Source organism: Panthera uncia, chromosome F1, assembly GCF_023721935.1.
Source record: "Panthera uncia isolate 11264 chromosome F1, Puncia_PCG_1.0, whole genome shotgun sequence".
Taxonomy (NCBI): domain Eukaryota; kingdom Metazoa; phylum Chordata; class Mammalia; order Carnivora; family Felidae; genus Panthera; species Panthera uncia.
Genome location: NC_064813.1, coordinates 52,428,085 through 52,448,576, shown reverse-complemented (window position 1 = coordinate 52,448,576; position 20,492 = coordinate 52,428,085). Strand labels below are relative to the sequence as shown.

The 20,492-nt window shown below is 34.2% G+C and overlaps 1 protein-coding gene across 1 annotated transcript in view; it reads left to right on the top strand.

Annotated features, from left to right (window-relative positions):
* The window catches only part of USH2A (usherin), a 733,950-nt gene that overhangs the window by 102,183 nt on the left and 611,275 nt on the right, over positions 1-20,492 (top strand). The window contains exons 9-10 of the mRNA XM_049634559.1: positions 11,514-11,709; positions 15,192-15,322. Of these exons, the coding sequence (XP_049490516.1) occupies positions 11,514-11,709; positions 15,192-15,322 (327 nt within the window). The remainder of the gene's footprint in view (positions 1-11,513; positions 11,710-15,191; positions 15,323-20,492) is intronic.

Genomic DNA, 20,492 nt, shown 5'->3' with positions numbered 1-20,492 from the left:
ATGAAGCATTTAGGACTGATGCCATAACATATTGGCTATTCTTATTGCATGAAAGTGTTGTCTAGATAAAGACATTTGTGGGCATTTCTCTGTTGAGAGTAGAAAAGGAGACAATTTTCTTTCACTTTTTTTTTTTTGCTAGAACTAGGAATGAAGTGAATTCACTAATAAAAATGAGCTCGTGTTGTATCATCCGTTCACTGGTTTATTCATTCATTTATACATTTCTTTCCCTTACTCAATAACCTTTATTGAGGAATTACAATGTTTCAGGTATTATGCTCTGATTGATTAGATCAAGAAGATCTAATAGTTGTCTACAAAGGACAACAGATAAATTGACTATTCAAATAGGTCATGATAATTGCAGTGATTTCAGACGTATGGACAACATGCTATTTTCTCTATAAATGCTTAATAAAATAAGGCAGCACCTATAGTTGTCCTTTGTGCCCCTAAATTTTAACCTGTATGGTATGTCCTAGACTTAAGGAAAAATAAAGGATTATTTCATCATTTACCATTACTGGGGAATTAACTACTTCTTACAGATTTTCCAGATGTGACTTTTTATTTTTAGTTTCAATTTTTTTTTAAGTTTTTTATTTAAATAACCTCTAGACCCAGCCTGGGGCTCAAACTCATGATCCAGAAATCGAAAGTTGCAAGTTCTTCTGAGTGAGCGAGCCAGGTGCACCTCCAGATGTGACTTCATTCATATGTAGAATTTAAGAAACAAAACAGATGAACATAGGGGAAGGGAAGGAAAAATAAGATAAAAACAGAGAGGGAGGCAAATCACAAGTGACACTTAAATACAGAGAACAAACAGGGCTGCTGGAGGGGAGGTGGGTGGGGGATGGGCTAAATGGGTGATGGGCATTAAGGAGGGCATTTGTTGGGACAAGCACTGGGTATTATATGTAAGTGATAAATTACTAAATTCTACTCCTGAGACCATTATCACACTATATGTTAACTAACTGGGATTTAAATAAAAACAACACATAAAAATTAAAAACAATAAAAAAATAAATTTAAAAAATTGGCAATGTCAAAAAAAGGAAATATAATTGAATTTTGAATATTAAAAAAATTAAAATGAACATTTAAGAAATGATTCAATCTATTTTTGAAATAATTCAAAAGCAGGTTCTCTGTTTTCTTAATCTGTGAATGTTAAAGACAAGTTGTTCCTTTGATGACTCATGGTCATTTTTCTGAACTTGAGGTTTCAAAGGGCATTGAGTCTGTTAGGTCTTTTGAGCTCTTCTATGAGTAACTTTCAGGAAGATCAGCACCACCCCCATCCTTCCTAGGAACTATGTATCTTTGGCTAAGAAGATATTTTCTTCTTCCTTCAAAGATACATAATGGTCATTAAAGATTGTTGCATAGGTGACTGAATAAATGATGTGCTGCTAAAGTCTCACTTCTTTAAATTTTCCTATATGCAGTTCATATTTTTTTCTGTAAATTTGAAAGTATTCATAATTAATGGATCAAAAATGAGACTGATGGGAGGGAGTTGGTAAAATGCTGTTGGACCTGTAGATTATCTTTGAGAGATTGTCTTTGCTAGTCTGTAATGGTAACAAGAGAATACTATTCCATTTAATGGTCTCAGAGAAATATCATTGTGTATTGTTAGAATGTAATACAATAAAATAGATTTCATTAGTGTCTTCTAGATTCACTGATTGTTCTATGTCAATCCTACCTGAATATGTCAAAGTATTTGGTTCCAACTTCATGGAGTTGATTAGTAGCCCTTAAGAAGCTATCAAAATGAAAGCAGTTAAATGAATCAATGATAAAGTTCCTCAACCCTGATAAAGCCATTGTCTAATTTTATAATTTGAGCATCCAGGAACATATCAGGGGAATCCAGTTGTTATAGAAGAAACACATCATTTAAAGTGACAAATGATTAACTGGAGATTGGAAAAACATTAAGTAGAAAACTGTTTCAGAAACTGCATAAAATGTATGCAAATGTTTCTAAATTTTAAATAAAAATTTAAATGTCATTGATAGAAAAGATAGAAGAAAATTATGAGATCAAAAATTTACTCATAATGCTCATAATTTACTCAAAAGTTACTCATGTTTCTTCTATTTTGCCATGGTTCTCAGAATTATCTGGAAGAAGTTGTAAAGAGACGCAATTATGAAACCAAAAATTTACATTGCATGAAAGTTAATAATCAAAGGATAGACTACAAAGTATTTCTTGTCTTTAATCTGTCTTTGTGAACCACACAAAATGATAGTAACACAGCATTGTCCTTAAGATCAAATGCCAATATGTCAGTGTGTCGTTTAGTTCTGTATCTTTTAAATCGAATTTTACAACAGAAAATTTGACTGTCATCTCTCAAAATCCTTATTAATCTCATTGTTCGGAAACATTTATATCTTTAAAAAATTCATACTCTGTTTTCTGGTAATTCATAAATTCAGCCTACATTGACTTGAAAAAATAATCATTTCCTCTGTAGTATCTTACTGATCTGTGTATAATTTAAAACTGGAACATTTTAATTTTCTTAGCTTCTCTTAGTGAAGTGTTACATGCAAATTATGTGTAATTTTCTTGTAAGTATCCAAGGAGTTGCATTTTATTTGCCCTCAGTTTTTTAATACATTAGTAATAAATGCATCCTGCGGAAAAAACAAACTTATAAAAAGTAAAAGCCTTCTATAACTCTACCGTCCATAGATAACCTCAGCAAATGCTCTTAGTTTATATCCTCTCAGATCTTTTGTTGTTGTTATTGTAAATCTGTATTATCCGTTTCTATCTGCTTAAAGTTGTAGCTCTATATCCATGTCTGCAGATGAGTCTAGCTCTATCTAGAAAATAGCATTAGACTCTCCATGTTATCCTTAACATCATTTTTAAGTTCAAACTATATTATGAATACTTTTCTACATTTATATTTATAATTTTTTAAGTTTCATGTTTTTATTTATATTAAATACTATATTGTACAGAACTCCAAGTACACAGAAAAATGTCTTCTATGGACCCAACAAAAAAGTGAATAATAGACTTTTGCTTATATTTCATACCAATTTGGACCAGGTGATGTCTGTACCTTTAAGACTTTATTTTCTCAAAATATTCTATGTTGTCTAGAGACCAAAATTCTATACGTTTACTGTATCTTGAGAACACATGCAAAGGATATATTTCTGCATTTTACCTCCCTCTTGCTATGAATTTCCATGTCTTGTAAGTATCAATGACAATTCAAAACTTAAAAGTGAAAGCACTATAAAATAATTACTCATTATATTCCTTTGGCAAGATAAGACATTTTCAAAGCATTCTCTTTGGGGCATTGTTTCCTTTTCTTCACAATTAAAAAAATCTTTACCACTAGTTTTAAAAATGCACTTTTCTGAACTCCCACTGGAATTGTTGGGTTCAATGGAATGTCCTGGCACCTCCTTCCTAGGACTAGTTTCTGCTTCTACAAACCCATGTCACCCTGGTACTGTAATATATTAAAAAAAAAAATCAACTTGAGAGTTGAAAATAATATCTATGCTTGTTTTCTTTAGGTAGAGATAAGATGTTACTAATATTTCTGCAGGTTTTTTATTGTCCACAAAGGGGAGGCTAGACATTTTCAACAACAGCTACTTGGTAGTACTCAAGCCACTCCATTAGGTCAGTGGCAAATTTTTCTTTGATTTTAAACATTAAAAAAGCCAGGACTGTGTCTTTGAAGCATTATTGTAGTATTTAGTGTAGTCTTATATACAAGCCTTTTTGATAATGTCTTTTTTAGGTTAATGGTAAAAATAAATTCTTAAATGAGATTTATGTTTTAGATCACAGTCGAAAAACAGAAATGTGGTCTTCATAAAAATACCAAAAGAATGCTTTGGCTGGATTTGCTCCACAAACTCATGTAGGCAACATCCCAAACTCAAACAGCCGGCAGTTGCTTTGTAAAAGACAAACTGCATCTATAATCAGGATGACAGGACCACGGATTCCGTATCATCACTTCCACCACCTTTATTCAAGAAAGCATAACTTGAATAATAAAAACACCAACATCGGGTGAGCAAAGTTGCCAGTAAGAAGACTTTCAAAGAAGCAAAAAAAAAAAAAAAAAAAAAAAAAAAATATCTGGCATCATCTTGCAGCAAAAATTTTGCATTTGGCCAAAGTGTTGCAATGGAGATAGAGTTTTTTAAAAACATTAGAAAACGAGATTAATTGCATGGCTAATTGACCTGGGGAAGAGAACTTAATGAGCTCATTTCTCTCCTCCAAAGCCAGGAACTCAGAAAGTGAGTTTTCATCTATTCTTCCATTTATTCAGTTAGAATATATCTCCCCTATAGTTAAGCCTACTAGAAGTGATAGTTACATCCTAATGATATCTGATGGCTCCTAGGAAGTATGTGTAGATCAGGCCTTTTCCGTCGTTAGAGCTACAGACGATAAAATTAACCAGAAATAAAATTTGGTCATTAATTGCTCATTGCTCCATTCTTTAGGCTACATCCTCCACATTAGACCATGCACTAGTACACTTCTGATCACAGAATCCCCTATTAATGGTTATAGTTAATATATTGCACTGCGGCAGTCTTATATACTGCTAGTGTCACTTGAACTTCAGATAAACACCTCTGTTGGATTTTTACCCTCCTCTTTCTTTTCCTTCTTCCTTCTCCATCTTGTAACTTCCAGATTTTGAATATGTAATTTGTGCCAGGCTTTGTGTTGGGCATTGCTTAAATATTACCACTTATCCTTTGAGTCAAAAATAAAGCTATTGAATTGAGTTGTCTTCTTTTAGAGATGAAGAAACTAAGATTCGCAGAGGTAAAGTAGCTTCAAGGACTTCCTGTCCAATGATATTTTTCATGGTACTTAACCTCTTTAACTCTCAGTTGCTAATCTGATAATAAAGTAGTACACATTGTTTGCTAAAAGCTTACTATGTGATAGACTCTCTGCTAAGCACTTGATCTTTACAACAATTCTATGAGTCAGGTGTTATTACCCCATGTGATAAATAACAAAAATAAGGCTTAAAGAGGTAGAATTAATTATGTGAGAGCACAGGGCTAACAAATCAACAAACAGAAATCAGATGTGAGATACTTATATGATCCAAAGGCTAAAGGATTCAATGAAATAATCCATGTTAAATGCTTGAGAGAGGGTGCAGCATACAGAAAGTCTGCATTTCATCTTACCTTTTACTGTTAGTGGCAGCACCAGTAATTGAACTAAAACGTCTGACTTCAAGCATATGCCTAAGATCTAACATTGAATTCTATATAATTTGATTTGCAAGTGATTATTGCTGGTGAAATAAAACTCAAAGAGGTTTGTTCCCCTGCTTTTAATTGTTTTTTTATTTTTTTGGCCAACGATCCATAATTGACAATATTCTTATAGATTGCTACATAACTTTCTTTTACAAAATGACTATTATATTTGTGAATTGTTTATTGAAAATCATCTAATAACATCCAATTTTGAAGTCTTTATATAAACCTTACCCTATTTATAAATTTTTTCCATTGTGTCCCCTCTCTAAATTTTCTTAAGAATGACTATTTTGGATATTACTATATTTATTAAATGTGAATTTTCAGTTAACAGCTTAGCAATTGTCTAGTAAGCTTCTATGCAGATGACACAGGGAGTACAAAAGTCAGTAACTTGTAACTCCTGGAAGATACATGTAAGTAAAGCAATAATTTCACTTCAAAACAATAGGAACATGGTCAGGGTATGGAGTGCTGTGGGAGGAGAAAAAGTACAGGTATCCCAGTGCCAAGGGTGAGAAAAGGTTTTGGGGAGAAAGAATCTTCAGCAAATAAAAAAAAAATCTTCTATTCCAAAAAGAATATAATAAAGGTTTTCAAAAATTTACCAATATGTAAGAGTGAATTCTTTACTAATTATTGGAATTAAGCATTACCTGATGGGAAAATATTGATGTTTCCATCTCATTTTCCTCTCTCTGTCTTTTGTTTTCCTTTTCCTTGGCTAAGTAACAAAACTATGTGCTTTCATGCTAAAAATTTCAGAATACCACAGAACAGCAACACATTGGACAATTAAATTTTTATATACTTTTTCTTTCCAACTTTAAAAATATTAAGGGAGGAAATTGTTCAACTATGAACTAGTGGAGGAAAAAAAAATCCTGGTAAAAAATGCTTTAGACTACAGTTTGTCCAAGTAATGATTATGAAATATGTCAAACTGCTCTAACATATTAAATGTTTATTGCAGAAAATAGTAAAAGGAAATGACCTTTCTTGTCCAAAATATCAAAATAGTTTTTAATAATCTTAAAAAAATAAAAATTTCAAAGGATCATTGTTATGAATAGATAGGGGGGCTTTCTGAGACTTTACGTGGCTTGACTCTCCTAATTCATCATTTAAATATGTAACTCTGAGAAAAGCTGGGCACTTTCAGAAGTCACATTATTTTATAGCAGAAAATGGTGGGGGGGGGTGTAAGAAAAATAATTCAGAAATTCTGTTATGTATGTATATATTATTTTAAATCTTGAATCAGTCATACTTTATAAGCAACATAACTTGACAAACTAGTAGGTTTTAATGTGTGTACAAAATATGAATTTTCTGATCACTCAGATTTTAAAGTTAACTTGATAAGTTGAAGCACATACTGATTCTGCATTAAAATGTTAGGGTTTTATTTATTTTAATGTCTTTATAAAAACATAGAACAAGTTAATTTATGAATATAAATTTAAAATCTTAAATAATTTTAGCCATGATTTACCATTAATGATGTTAATTAAGAATGCAAGCATAGATTGGAATTAATTTATTATCCTATAACAATTTATTAATACACTAGGTCAAATAATTAAATCAGGACATTTAACAAACTTGACAATATATTTCTCATGTTTAATATAAAAAGATCTTATTAATTTCAGGATATATTTGTTCTTTTAAATGATAATTTACCTGGTATAGTCAACATCATTAGAAAAGTTGGAACATTAAAAACATTTCCATTAAATTCAGAAATAATGCAAATATGTCTACCATTATAACTGCCATGTATATTACCTGTTTTACTGAAAATTTTGGCCACTAAACTAGAAGTAAAGTAAAAGAAAAAAAAATTATATATAGAAAATTATGAACTAAATCCTATTTGACTGGCAAAAGAAAAATGTATTTAATATGTGATAAGATTTAAAATCAACACAAAAATATATGCAAAATACAAATGAAAAGTTTCCTCAAAAAATATTATATTTGGCCAAGAACCAGATGAAAAACATATAGCTTTACTGGTAACAAAAGACATACCTACCAAAACAGTGATTAATATTTTTCTAAAAATCATGAAGAGATAATAGCAGTTTTAGGTTGAACAGAACATAAAATGGACATTCTCATATATTTCTGGTGGGACTATAAATTTAATTTTCTAGAAGGAATTTGGCCATATGTAACAAAATCTTTAAAAATATTTACTCTGCAGGGGCGCCTGGGTGGCGCAGTCGGTTAAGCGTCCGACTTCAGCCAGGTCACGATCTTGCGGTCCGTGAGTTCGAGCCCCGCGTCAGGCTCTGGGCTGATGGCTCGGAGCCTGGAGCCTGTTTCCGATTCTGTGTTTCCCTCTCTCTCTGCCCCTCCCCCATTCATGCTCTGTCTCTCTCTGTCCCAAAAATAAATTAAAAATGTTGAAAAAAAAAAAATTTAAAAAAATATTTACTCTGCAGAGTTCCAATATACATAAATTTCAGTTTCCATAGTTTAGTTAGACAACGCAATATTCCAACAGTATGGTTAAAATATTAGTTTTCATGGTATATTAATGGTGAGTAATTTTATAAAGTACAGATTTAGCTTCTGGCTCTTCAGTCTACAAATTATGGAAAGAATGAGTGCACATCATGATCAGTGACCAATCATGTCTCTTATTTCAGTCTGTTGGTGATTGGTTGGTACACATCCGTTGAGTTCATTCCTAAAGAGCTTGCAGTTGTGCTGCTTCCTAGTCTGTCAGGAATAAACCCATGTGACATTTCAGAAACAGGAATATGCAAAAAGGGGAATTGAGCATTTCTTTCTTCACAGAAGATGTAGCTGACCGGTGCCACCATTTGAAAGACTCTGTATGTGCAGCGGATAAAAAGCTGCATTTTACATTTGTGTAAATATGAGCACAGTGGTTACGAGGAATAGGGTGAAGATGACACTGGAAGTGCAAAGATTAAAATGATGGAAGTTGGGCGGCAGCTGGATGGCTCAGTTGATTAAGTGTCTGACTCTTGATTTTGGCTCATGCCATGATTTCACAGTTTGTGGGTTCGAGCCCCTATTGGGGCTCTATGCTGACAGTGTGAAGCCTGCTTGGGATTCTCTGTCTCCTTCTGTCTCTGCTCTCACTGTCCCCACTCTCACTGTCTCTTTCTCTCTCTCTCTCTCTCAAAAATAAATAAAATAGGGGCGCCTGGGTAGCTCAGTTGGTTAAGCGTCCGACTTCAGCTCAGGTCATGATCTCGCGGTCCATGAGTTCGAGTCCCGCGTTGGGCTCTGTGCTGACAGCTCAGAGCCTGGAGACTGTTTCGGATTCTGTGTCTCCCTCTCTCTCTGACCCTCCCCCATTCATGCTGTCTCTCCCTGTCTCAAAAATAAATAAACATTAAAAAAAATTAAAAATAAATAAATAAATAAAATAAACATTAAAAAAATGATGGATCCATACTTACAAAGCAATATGATAATTCACCAAGGCATAGAAAAGATGCTTGCTCAGAATGGAAAGTTATAGAGTTATAGGATAAGAAAGCAAACACTATTCAAGCTACTCAATTTTTTTTACAGGAAATACAATTTAATTCACAAAGTTTCAAATGTTAACTTACAGTCTACTAAGTGTTAGTTTATTATATTTTAAATCCCTTCATGTTTATAACTGATGGAACATTTTTAAAGTTTTACCTTCACTTATTCCTTCTTTGATGCTCTTCCTTTATGTAGATCTGAGTTTCTGACCTACAGTATTTTTCTTCTCTCTAAAGAAATTTGAACATTTCTTGTGAGACAGATCTACTGGCAACAAATTCCAATTTTTGTTTGTGTGAGAAAGTGATTATTTCTCCTTCACTTTTGAAGCATAATTTGGCGGGGTACAGAATTCTAGGTTGGTGACTTTTTTCTCTTGACACCTAGGCATTTCACTCTGCTCTCCTCTTACTTGCATGGTTTTTGAGAAGTTAGATGTAATTCTTTTGTGATTCTACAGGTCAGATGTTTTTAAAACTGTCTTCTTTCAGGATTTTTCCTTTATCTTTGATTTTTTATAGTTTAAAAACTCTGGGTCCAGGTACAGATTTTGCTGTCTTGTTTTGTTTAATTTCTTTTAATGTTTATATTTTTTTAGAGACAGAGAGACAGAGCATGAGCAGGGGAGAGGCAGGGAGAGAGGGAGACACAGAATCTGAAGCAGGCTCCAGGCTCTGAGCTGTCAGCACAGAGCCCAACATGGGGCTTGAAACCACGAACTGAGATCATGACCTGAGCTGAAGTAGGACGCTCAACTGACTGAGCCATCCAGGCACTCCTGTTTTGTTTTTTGTTTTTAGTATTTATCCTGCTTGGTGTTCTCTAAGCTTCCTGGATCTGTGGTTTGGTGTTTCACATTAAATTGAAGAAATTCTCAGTCATTATTGTTTCAGATATTTCTTCCATTCCTTTCTCTCTTAACCTTCTGGTGTTACCATTATGTGTATGTTATACCTTTTATAGTTGTCCCATTGTCCTTGGCTTGTCTGTTTTTTTTTTTTTTCTTCAGTTTTTATTCTCTTTGCTTTTCAGTTTTTGAGGATTCTATTGATACATCATCTACCTCAGAAATTCCTTCCTCTGCTGAGTCCAATCTGTTAATAAGCTCATCAAAGAGAGTCTTCATTTCTGTTTGATCTTTAGCTTTTCTTTTTGTTTCTTTCTTAGGATTTCTATCTCTCTGCTTACGTTGCCCATCTTTTCTTGCATGCTGTCTTCTTTATCCATCAGAGCCCTTGGCATTTTAATCACAGATATTTTAAATTCCTGGTCTGATAATTCCAACATCCCTGACATATCTGATTCTGATGCTTGCTCTTTCTTTTCAAACTGTGTGTGTGGCATGTTTTTTAATTTTTTTGGTTTTTTGTGGGGATTTTTGCCTTTAGTGTTCCTTGTAGTTTTTTCTTCATAGATAGAAGTGCCTGGTAAAAGCAACTGTTATATACAGGCCTTTAGCATTGTGGTGAACTGTGGGGGAAGTACTATATAGTCCTATGATTAGTCTTTTAGTGAGCCTGTGCTTCTGGGCTGTGAACTTCACATGTGCTTCTCTGTCTCTACCACCTATAGGTGGGCAGGATGTCTGGAGTGGGCTGGAGTTGAGTATTTCTCTTCTCGAAGTTGGTTTAGCTCAGAAAATTCCCCAGCAGGTTAGGCTATATTTAACTAATTTCTCCTGAGGGTAAATACCATTAAAAACAACAGTGAGGGGCACCTGGGTGGCTCAGTTGGTTAAGTGTCCAACTTTCACTCAGGTCATGATCTCATTCATGGTTCATGAGTTCGAGCCCCCACCCCCACCCCATTGGGCTTTCTGCTGTCAGCACAGAGCCTACTTCAGATTCTCTGTCTCCCTCTCTTTTTGCCCCTCTTCTGCTTTCTCTATCTCTTTTTCTGCCTTAAATAAATAAATACATTTTGAAAAGAGCAGTGAGCACTAATTTATTTCAAAATTACTCCCTCTCCCTCTTTCTGCCAGAAGCATTAGGTAATATTCTCCTGATATTTACTACGAGAACCTGGTCAGGCTCCTGGAGGTAAATGCCACAAAATGGATGGGAGCACCCTTTGTAACTAGGTCCCCCTTGGAGACGTCATTTCTCAGACGTATTGCTATTGAATCTCCAGCAAATTGTTAAGTACAGATACGTCTTCATTTTTCCCCTGAAACTGGTTCCCATGGAGTCTTCTGCTGGTGAGTCTCTGCTTTTGTCACTGAGACTCCCTGTATCTGTCAGTCTGCTTTTTCAACCTTGGGGACAGCTGTTTGTCCCATTTTTCCCCTTAGAGATCCAAGAAGAGTTGGTGATTTTTCAGTCTGTTCAGCTTGTTACTTGTTAGGATGGAGTGGTGACTCCAGGCTCTTTACTTATGGAACCTAAAACTGGAAGCCAAATTTTAATGTTTTGACAAAAAAAATTAAAGATTATGGAACAATCATAAACTTTTCCCACTGGTTATTCACACCATTTTGCATAATTTCAGCTTGTATGCACACTTATAATTTCATACTACCTATAATATGCTAATTTCTGATTTATAAAACATTTTTTCAAAAACAATTTTTTCTTTTAACTCTTTGATGTTAGTTTTATGTCTAGTGAAAGTGCCTGATATATAAATCTAAAGACAAAAATCACTTTTTTATATTTCTTTATTGTTCTGTTACTTTATTGTTTCAGTGTGATCACTGCTTGCCTCTTTATAATGATAAGCCTTTCCGCCAAGGTGATCAAGTTCATGCTTTCAACTGCAAACCTTGTCAATGCAACAACCATTCCAGAAGCTGCCACTACAACATCTCAGTGGACCCATTTCCATTTGAGCACCACAGAGGAGGTGGAGGGGTCTGTGATGATTGTGAACATAACACCACAGGTAACTAGCAATCATGGATAACAAATAACCAAGGCTGATTTGGCCTTTGAGGTCCATGTGCTTCTTCATGCAATGCAATCATTTTAAATTATGTTATTGCTATCTTACTTAAGAAAGTGCCTTGATATGATTTCACTCATATGTGGAATTTAAGAAACGAAACAATGAGCAAAGGGAGAGAGAGAGAGAGAGAGAGAGAGAGAGAGAAACCAAGAAACAGACTCTTAACTATTGAGAACAAACTGATAGTTCCCAAAGGGGAGGTGGGTGGGAGAATGGGTTAATTAAATAAGTGATGGGGATTAAGGAGGGCACTTGTTGTGATGAGCACTACGGAAGTGTCGAATCACTATATTGTACTGGAAACTAATATTGCAGTGTATATTAACTAACTGGAATTTAAATAAAAACTTAAAGAAATGGTACTTGTAGGTTTGAAAACTAAAGCTTGTTTAGTTTTCTAAATAATCAGGTAGTTTTCAGAAACACACTCAAATCTTAGACTATATCTTTTCAAGACAGTTTTATTTTTTTAAAGTACATGTCATTTTATTAAACCATGAGTATATTTTAGAAAACTCAGGAAATATTAGTTTGAATATGTATACCCTTAAAATAAGTTTCTTTGTGTGACCTTGATCTTCCATTATGTCTGAATTTGCATGTAGTGCCATTTATATTCACTCAAAATTGGCCTGAATCTGGTAATCTGGGAATACTCTTTTTAAAAATGCTAATGAAACAAAGAAGATGATTATCAAAATCTTGTTATAAAATGAGATAGCAGGACACCTGGGTGGCTCAGTCAGTTAAGCATCTGGCTCTTGATTTCAACTCAGGTCATGATCTCACAGTTATGAGACTGAGCCTCATGTCTGCCCTGTCAGCTCAGAGCCTGCTAGGAATTCTCTCTCTCCCTCTCTCTCTACCCCCCTCCCCTGCTCATGCTCTCTCTTTCTCAAAATAAATAAATAAATAAAAAACCTTAAAAAACATATAGCACTTTGACTTTTCATTGAAAATTACCATTTTCTGATGGGCTCGTAAATTAAAAGCAGAAATAGGAAACATCTCAATTTGCAAAATAAAATGGTCCAAGTCTGATGGATTTGAAAGTGTGCCACCCTGAAGCATGAATGAATTTATTGGATAATTACTGATGACCTAAAATGTCATGAGAACGTGGCTAGGTGCTAGGAATATAACGATGAAAAAGATGAATTTTCCTGTCTTTCTGTGGATTATTATATAGTAGGAAAGGCACTCTATTTTTTTAATGTTTACTTCTGAGAGAGAGAGAGAGAGAGAGAGAGAGAGAGAGAGAGAGAGGAGCAGAGAGAGAGGGAGACACAGAATCCTAAGCAGACTCCAGGCTCTGAGCTGTCAGGCCAGAATCCAATGCAGCATGTGAACCCCCAGACTGTGAGATCATGACCTGAGCCGAAGTTGGATGCTTAACTGACTGAGCCACCCAGATGCCCCTGAAAGGCGCACTATTGAAGGAACAATTATAAACTTGTCTGAGGAGTGCTAAGATAGGGCAAATGTAGTAGGAGCTAACCAGGTGGAGGAGAGAGGAGGAGAATTAGGGAGTTGACAAAGATTTCTAGTAAGAGATACAGATGTGCAATGGCCTAGAGGAGGGAGAAACATGGCACCCTGAAAGAACTGATGTAAGGGAAGATGGGAGAGAGTAAGTAAAGGTGCTAAGATGGAAGTCAGGGGCCAGATCTGGAAGACTGTATAAACTGTGCTAAGGAGTTTGGCTTCTATCCTCAGGTTAATAGAAGGTATTTTATAGGAAAGGGACATAAAAAGTTTCGTGTTTATAACCAATCTGGTTATAAAGTTGAGAAGAATTTGAGAGAGCCAAAAGTGGTTTGGGATACTGCAGTAGTCCAGGTAAGAAAGAATTCTAGAGTACATTTGAGATCATGTGGATATAGAGAATTGGATCCAAGAGATATTTGGAATGGAAAGGGACTGTGTTTTCTGAGCAAAAGTGTAGGGTGTAGATAAGGCAAAGAAAGAGTCAAGTTGCAATTCTAACATTCCAGTTTGAGTAGGAGGGTCAATGTTGGTGCTAACCATTGAGATAGGAAACACAAGAGGTTCAGAGAAGCTTAGGGAGAAGATGGCAAGTTCTGTTTTGGAAATATTCACAGTGTTTCCCAAGAGATAAGAGAAACTCTTGCGGGCAATTGGAAACACAGTTTTGAAGCTCCTTTCTCAAAAAGAGCCTTTTGTGATGCCTCAGGACAGATCACTATCATCTATACACTTTAGTGGCACCTTATGTTTATCACAATTGGTAAATGCATATTTATTCCTGTAATTGTTTAATTAGAATTCATTTTACCCACCAGACTGTAAGAAAGCTCTATGAAAGGGTACAATGTGTATTTGGCCTGCTACTGTATTCCTCAGCATTTAGCTCAGTGTTTGAAACATGGTAATCACTCAATAAATATTCATTGAATGATAAATAAAGAAATTTCTAGATTAAAGATAGAAATTTGGGAGTCATCAGCATATGCAAATAGATATATTCTAGAAATATTATAAATCCATTTAATTTTTAATTAGTCCATGGCCAATATCCATCAGGATGTGTTTTTTACTTGATTAAGTTATTTCTATAGTCTTTTGATATTGAGCCAATTTCAACAGTATTTGAACAGAGTGCATAATGTTTAAGGGGGAATTGATAGTCTTGAGTTTTATTTCAGCTCCTTTCAGTGATCTTATATACTACTCACATTTACTTTAGAAGCTCCCTGAAGTTTAAGTTTTTTCTTATATAAAATGTCAAGAGAAAATTTCTAAATAATAAATTGTAAACTATGGGAATTACCTCATATTTCTAACATCTCAGTCTATTCTAATATTTAATATGAAACGCATTTGGTATATCTAAACATAATAAATTTATATTTTGGTATTTGAAATAAAAAAAATAATGGCAATAAGCAGCAGAAACTTTTGCTTTTAATAATGTTAATATAGAATAATAAATTATATTTGGAACAGTGTCCTTTTTTTTAAACAAGATCTAGTGCTTGAATAATATTTCCAATACTGCACACATACTTGCTTCCAACTGTATGGCCATCACCTACCACACATATAAACATTTCTCATATTTGATTTAGATTAAGTGCCTAGTCCTAGAAATAAAGAAAAGTTTTTAAATTTGGAAGCAAAGACTTTCAAAATGGATGGGCCCCAACAAAGCAGAGCTTTTTAGAAGTGTGGTATTACATAACAGATGGGCGTTTAATGAAGTAAAGCACAGTTTGTAACAGGTTCATTGTTTCATATGCTCTGGATCACTAAATTGGCAGGTAGAGATGAAAGGTGCATTAAAATGGACGTCCCGAAAATTATAGAATTCCCTCAAAGGAATACAGTCTTTAATTTTGAATTATGCAGCTGATTTTAATGAATTGGAAGTCATAATGCATAACCTTTCCCTGCCGCAGGAAGGAACTGTGAGCTGTGTAAGGATTACTTTTTCCGCCGAGTTGGTGCAGATACTTCCGCCGTAGATGTTTGCAAACCCTGTGATTGTGATAAAACGGGCACTAGAAACAGTGACCTCCTTTGTGATGAGGTGAGTTCTGAGTATTGAAGGTAAATAATTGCTCATTTTCAGAAATTAATTTGGGAGATGTTCTACCAGTGACATGGAGGTCTGTATTTATCAGGAAGTCCTCTGTGTGTGTTTGCTTTTCTTGGAGATGGCTGCTCTAGAAGTGTTTCTGTGTAACTTTTAACAGGACATACAAGGCTGCTTAGGTGGTCCTTTGCATATATGAAAGGTTCATTTTATTTTTAATTTTAAAATTGTCGAAAATATTGAGGGGGAGGGGATTCCAAGTAAACTAGGAAGTAATTGAGTATATGTCTTGGCATTATGGGTGAGTTAATACTAATAAAAGGTATTAATTAAACAACAGTTTTCCTCCCAAATTCCATAGAAGATAGTATAACAAAGGTCACACATAGCTCCACATGAAAATTATGATAGCCCTACTTGTAAATTTCTTGTTCCAACCTTCTCTCTTGATGATACAATGAATTTTTATGATTTTATCCATTTTTCTTACCAACATCACAAGTACCGATGTTTGACCTACGTGAACACAGGTGCTAACTGACCTGGGCCTATAAATCCTGCCTCAAGTCAGAAAAAGCAGCTCCATATTTAAATGTGGTATCTTCAGCTAGAGCTTTTGACCTGTTGTGATAATACTAACACATAATAATATATAAAGGGCAAATTTCCTTTAAAGAATCATTTCAGGGGTGCCCGGGTCCTCAGTTGATTAAGCGTCTGACTTGGCTCAGGTCATAATCTCACAGTCAGTGAGTTTGAGCCCTGGGTTAGGCTCTGTGCTGGCAGCTGGGAGCCTGGGTCCTGCTTCGAATTCTGTGTCTTTCTCCCTCTCTCTCTCTCTCTCTCCCCCTCCCTTATGCTCTGTCTCTGTCTCTCAAAAATGAATAAACATTAAAAAATTAAAAAGAATCAATTCAGTGACTGTATTAATTTTTAATAATTACATAGGGGTGTCTGGCTGGCTCAGTAGGTTAAGCATCAATCTCTTGATTTCAGCTCAGGTCATGATCTCAAAGTTTATGGGTTCCAGCTACATATCAGGCTCTTTGCTGTCAGCTCAGAGGCTGCTTTGGATCCTCTGTCCCCCACTCTCTCTGCACCTACCCTGCTCACACTCTCTTCCTCTCAATAATAAACATTTAAAAAAGTTGTTTAAACAATTACATATTCCCTTGTAAATAATTGAGAATGCCCTGGATGGTAATGTAAGCCCACTATATGGTTAAAGAAAAAAAAAAAAAATAAGCTACAGCACGAAGATACTAAGTTCAAGGCAAAATATATTGGTCATAAAACTTTCAGCATACATTATAAACTGCTTTAACAAATAAAAGCCAAATATAAAGTAGGCCAAAATGGCAATTTGAAAACTTCAGAGTGACTGTAGTGTGTTAATAAAAGAGCATTATATGTTTTACTGGAAGGTTGAAGAGTCTTTTGACAAAGACAATTTCTACAATTTTTTTATTTTTTGATTTTGAGGAACTATTTTCTGAGAAAGTCTTATCACAATTTTATACATTTTGATCAGTAAAATCTGACTGTCTTTATTTACACAGCTCCTCTTTACAAATCTGCCATAATTTTTAGCATGTATATATTTTGCTTGATATTCACATTTCCACTCAAAGATTGACATATCTTTTAAGATCTCTTCACCAACCACAGAATTATAGAACATTTTGAAATCACTTTTGTTTATGTTACCCCATATTATTTTTATTAAAGCCTTTATGATAATTTCCTTCTTTGTCTCTTTCTGTCCAACATATATGGAACAGTTTCAGTAATATAATTAGCACCCAATAAATATTTATTTAAAAAATGTACAGTGATTGAAGGGAGATTTTGTCTGAGTACTGATCTCACAGTCAGATGGTCATTTAGAATGGTTATCACAACGTGAGCATTATGTAAAATTTTCACTTAAATAATTTTTTTCTCTCTGAAGATCCAAGGTCATGTGACTTTGGTATATAGTACTGAAAAACTGTGAACTAAAGTTCTACTTCCTGAAGTCTCATTTACATGTCTGTTTCTATAAAAAATTCACTTCAATTATAATAATATACATATGCTAGACATAAAAAAATGGTAAAACTTATACCATGCGAAAATTAATCAAAAGATAGCAAGAATGACTATATTGACTGACTATATTAATATCAGGTAATGTGGAATACAAACAAAATTTCCACAGAGATAGTATGTAATGAGAAAGGATCAATTAAGCAAGAAGACATAGAAATTCTAAATGTGTATGTACTAAACAGTAGAGCTGCAATATATGTGAAGAAAAACTGAGAGAAATCTCTAAAAAAATACAAAAGAAACTTCAACACCTCTCTCTCAAAAATTGATAGAATAAAAAAAAATTATCAAGAATATACAACTTAACAATGTCTTCAGCCAACAAGATCTGACATATAATGAACAATCCACTCAACAACAGCAGAATACATATATATTGCACATATACCAAGATATCCTGGGACATAGAGAAAACTTTAATAATTTTTTTAATTAAATAAATGTTTTTAATATTTATTTATTTTTGAGAGAGATAGAGACAGAATGCAAGTGGGTTAGGGGCAGAGAGAGAGGAAGACAGAGAATCCGAAGCAGGCTCCAGGCTCTGAGCTGTCAGCACAGAGCCTGACGCGGGGCTCAAACTCACGGGCCGGAAGATCATGATCTGAGCCTGACGCTTAACTGACTGAGCCACCCAGGCGCCCCAAAACTTCAATAAATTTAAAAGAACTGAAACCTGGAGCACCTGGGTGGCTCGGTCGGTTAAGCATCTGACTTTGCCTCAGGTCATGATCTCCTGGTTTGTGAGTTCGAGCACCACATCGGGCTCTGTGCTGACAGCTTAAAGCCTGGAATCTGCTTCGGATTCTGCCTCTCCCTCTCTCTCTGTCCCTCCCCCGCTCACACACCGTCTGTCTGTCTGTCTCTCTCTCTCTCTCTCTCTCTCTCTCTCAAAGATAAATAAACATTAAAAAATAAATAAATAAAAGAGTTGAAACCATAGAGTATATCCTTCAACCACAATGGAATCAGAGTAGAAATCAAAAACAGGTGAACAAAAATCTCCAATCACTTGGAAACCACACAACACAGTTCTAAATTATTCATGGGTCAAAGAGGAAGTCTCAAAGGAAATGTAAAAAGACAGTCAACTGAATGGTGATAAAAATACAAAATATTAAAATTTTTGGATGCATGGAAAGCAGTGATACAAGGGAATTTTATACCGTTCAGTGCTTACTTTAGAAAACACAGATTCTCCAATCAATAATCTGAACTGCCACTTCAAGAAATAAAAAGAAGACTGAGATAATCTCAAAGCAAGCAGAATAAGTGAAATCATAAAGCTAAGAGCAGAAATCAATAAAATGTAAACAGAAAAAACAGAGAAAATCAGTGAAAAAAATGAATCTTTGGAAAGATAAAATTTACAAGCATCTTCCAAGACTGACAAAGAATAAAGAGAAAGCACAGATTACTAACAGCAGAAATGAAACAAGAAGTGTAACTACAGAATCTTGCAGACGTTAAAGAATAATAAGGAAATACCACCAATAACTCCATACATTTTATAACTGTCGTGAGATGGAGCACTTCCTAAAAAAGTACATATTACCTGCTCACCCAATATGAAATTCATAATTTGAATAGCCCTACAAGTATTAAAGAATTTGAATTCATACTTTAAAATTTACTAAAAAAGAAATTCCCAAGCCCAGAGAATTTCACTATAAAATTCTACCAAACATTTAGAGTAATTAAAATAAGGTCTGTAGCTACCACAAGGTTGAAGAGGAAGAGTGACTTCCTAACTCATTTCAAGAATGTATTATCCTCATATCAAAACTAGACAGAGACAGTACATAAAAAGAAAACCACAGACTAATATCCCACAGGAATAGAGAAGCCAAAATCTTAACAAACTTAGCAAGTAGATATTCAGCAATATTAAAAAAAAAAACACACACAGAGGCCATTGTATTTGGAGGAATGCAATGCTTGTTCAATATTTGAAAATCAAACAGTGCATTATACCTTATTCACAGGCGAAAGGAAAAAAATTACATACTCATATTATGGATGTAGAAATATATTTGACAAAATTCTGCACCAATTCATGACAAAAATTCTCAGAAAACTAGGAAAAGAGATGTTCAACTTGAAAATGAACATGTCCAGAACAATACATACCTACAGCTAACATTCTACTTATATATGAAAAAGTGAATACTTTCACCTAAGAGTGGGAACAAGACAAAGATGTCCACTTTCATTACTTGTATTCAGCATAGCACTGGAAGGTCTAGCCAGTACAGCAAAGCAAGAAAAGGAAACAGGAGACATACTGATCAGAAAGGAAAAAATAAAACTGTTCTGCTTTGCATATAACACAATGACCCATATAGAAAATCCCAATGAATGTACCAAAAAAAAAAAAAAAAACCCAAAAAACCCAAAAACAAAAACAGAAAAAAAATACTTCTAGAATTATGAAGTGAATTCAGTAAAATTTCAGGATATAAGACCAACATACAAAAAATCAGTGTATTCCCATATGTGAAAAATGAATATATAGACACAGAAATAAAAATGTAATACTATTTGCAGTTGCTCAAAGTGTCTAGGATTACTATGCCAAACCCCGAATGATGCTGATAAAATAAAGCAAAGAATATCTGAATAGATGGAAAGCTAATATGTGTCCATGGGTTGGAAGATTCAACACAGTAAAGGTATCAACTCTTTTCAAAGTAATATATAAATTATTACAGAAAATTCCTATTAAAATCCCAGAAACTTTTTTGTAGATATGGATAGAAAGATGCTAAAATTTATATGGAAATAGTATAAAACATAGTATTTTAAATACTTTTTTTACTATTTTATATTTATATATTACAGATAAAATATAGAATTTGCATATAAGTTTTAGAATACCTAAAATTTAGAATAGCTAATTAAGCTAATTAACTTCAAAATGGGGAATAAAATGGGAGGAATCATTCTACCTGACTTCAGGGCTTATTGTATAGTCATACTAATCAAGATTGTGTGGTATTAGAGGAAGTGTAGACAAATGGATCATTGTAATAGAATAGAGAAATCATATATAGTCCCACATAAATATGACTAA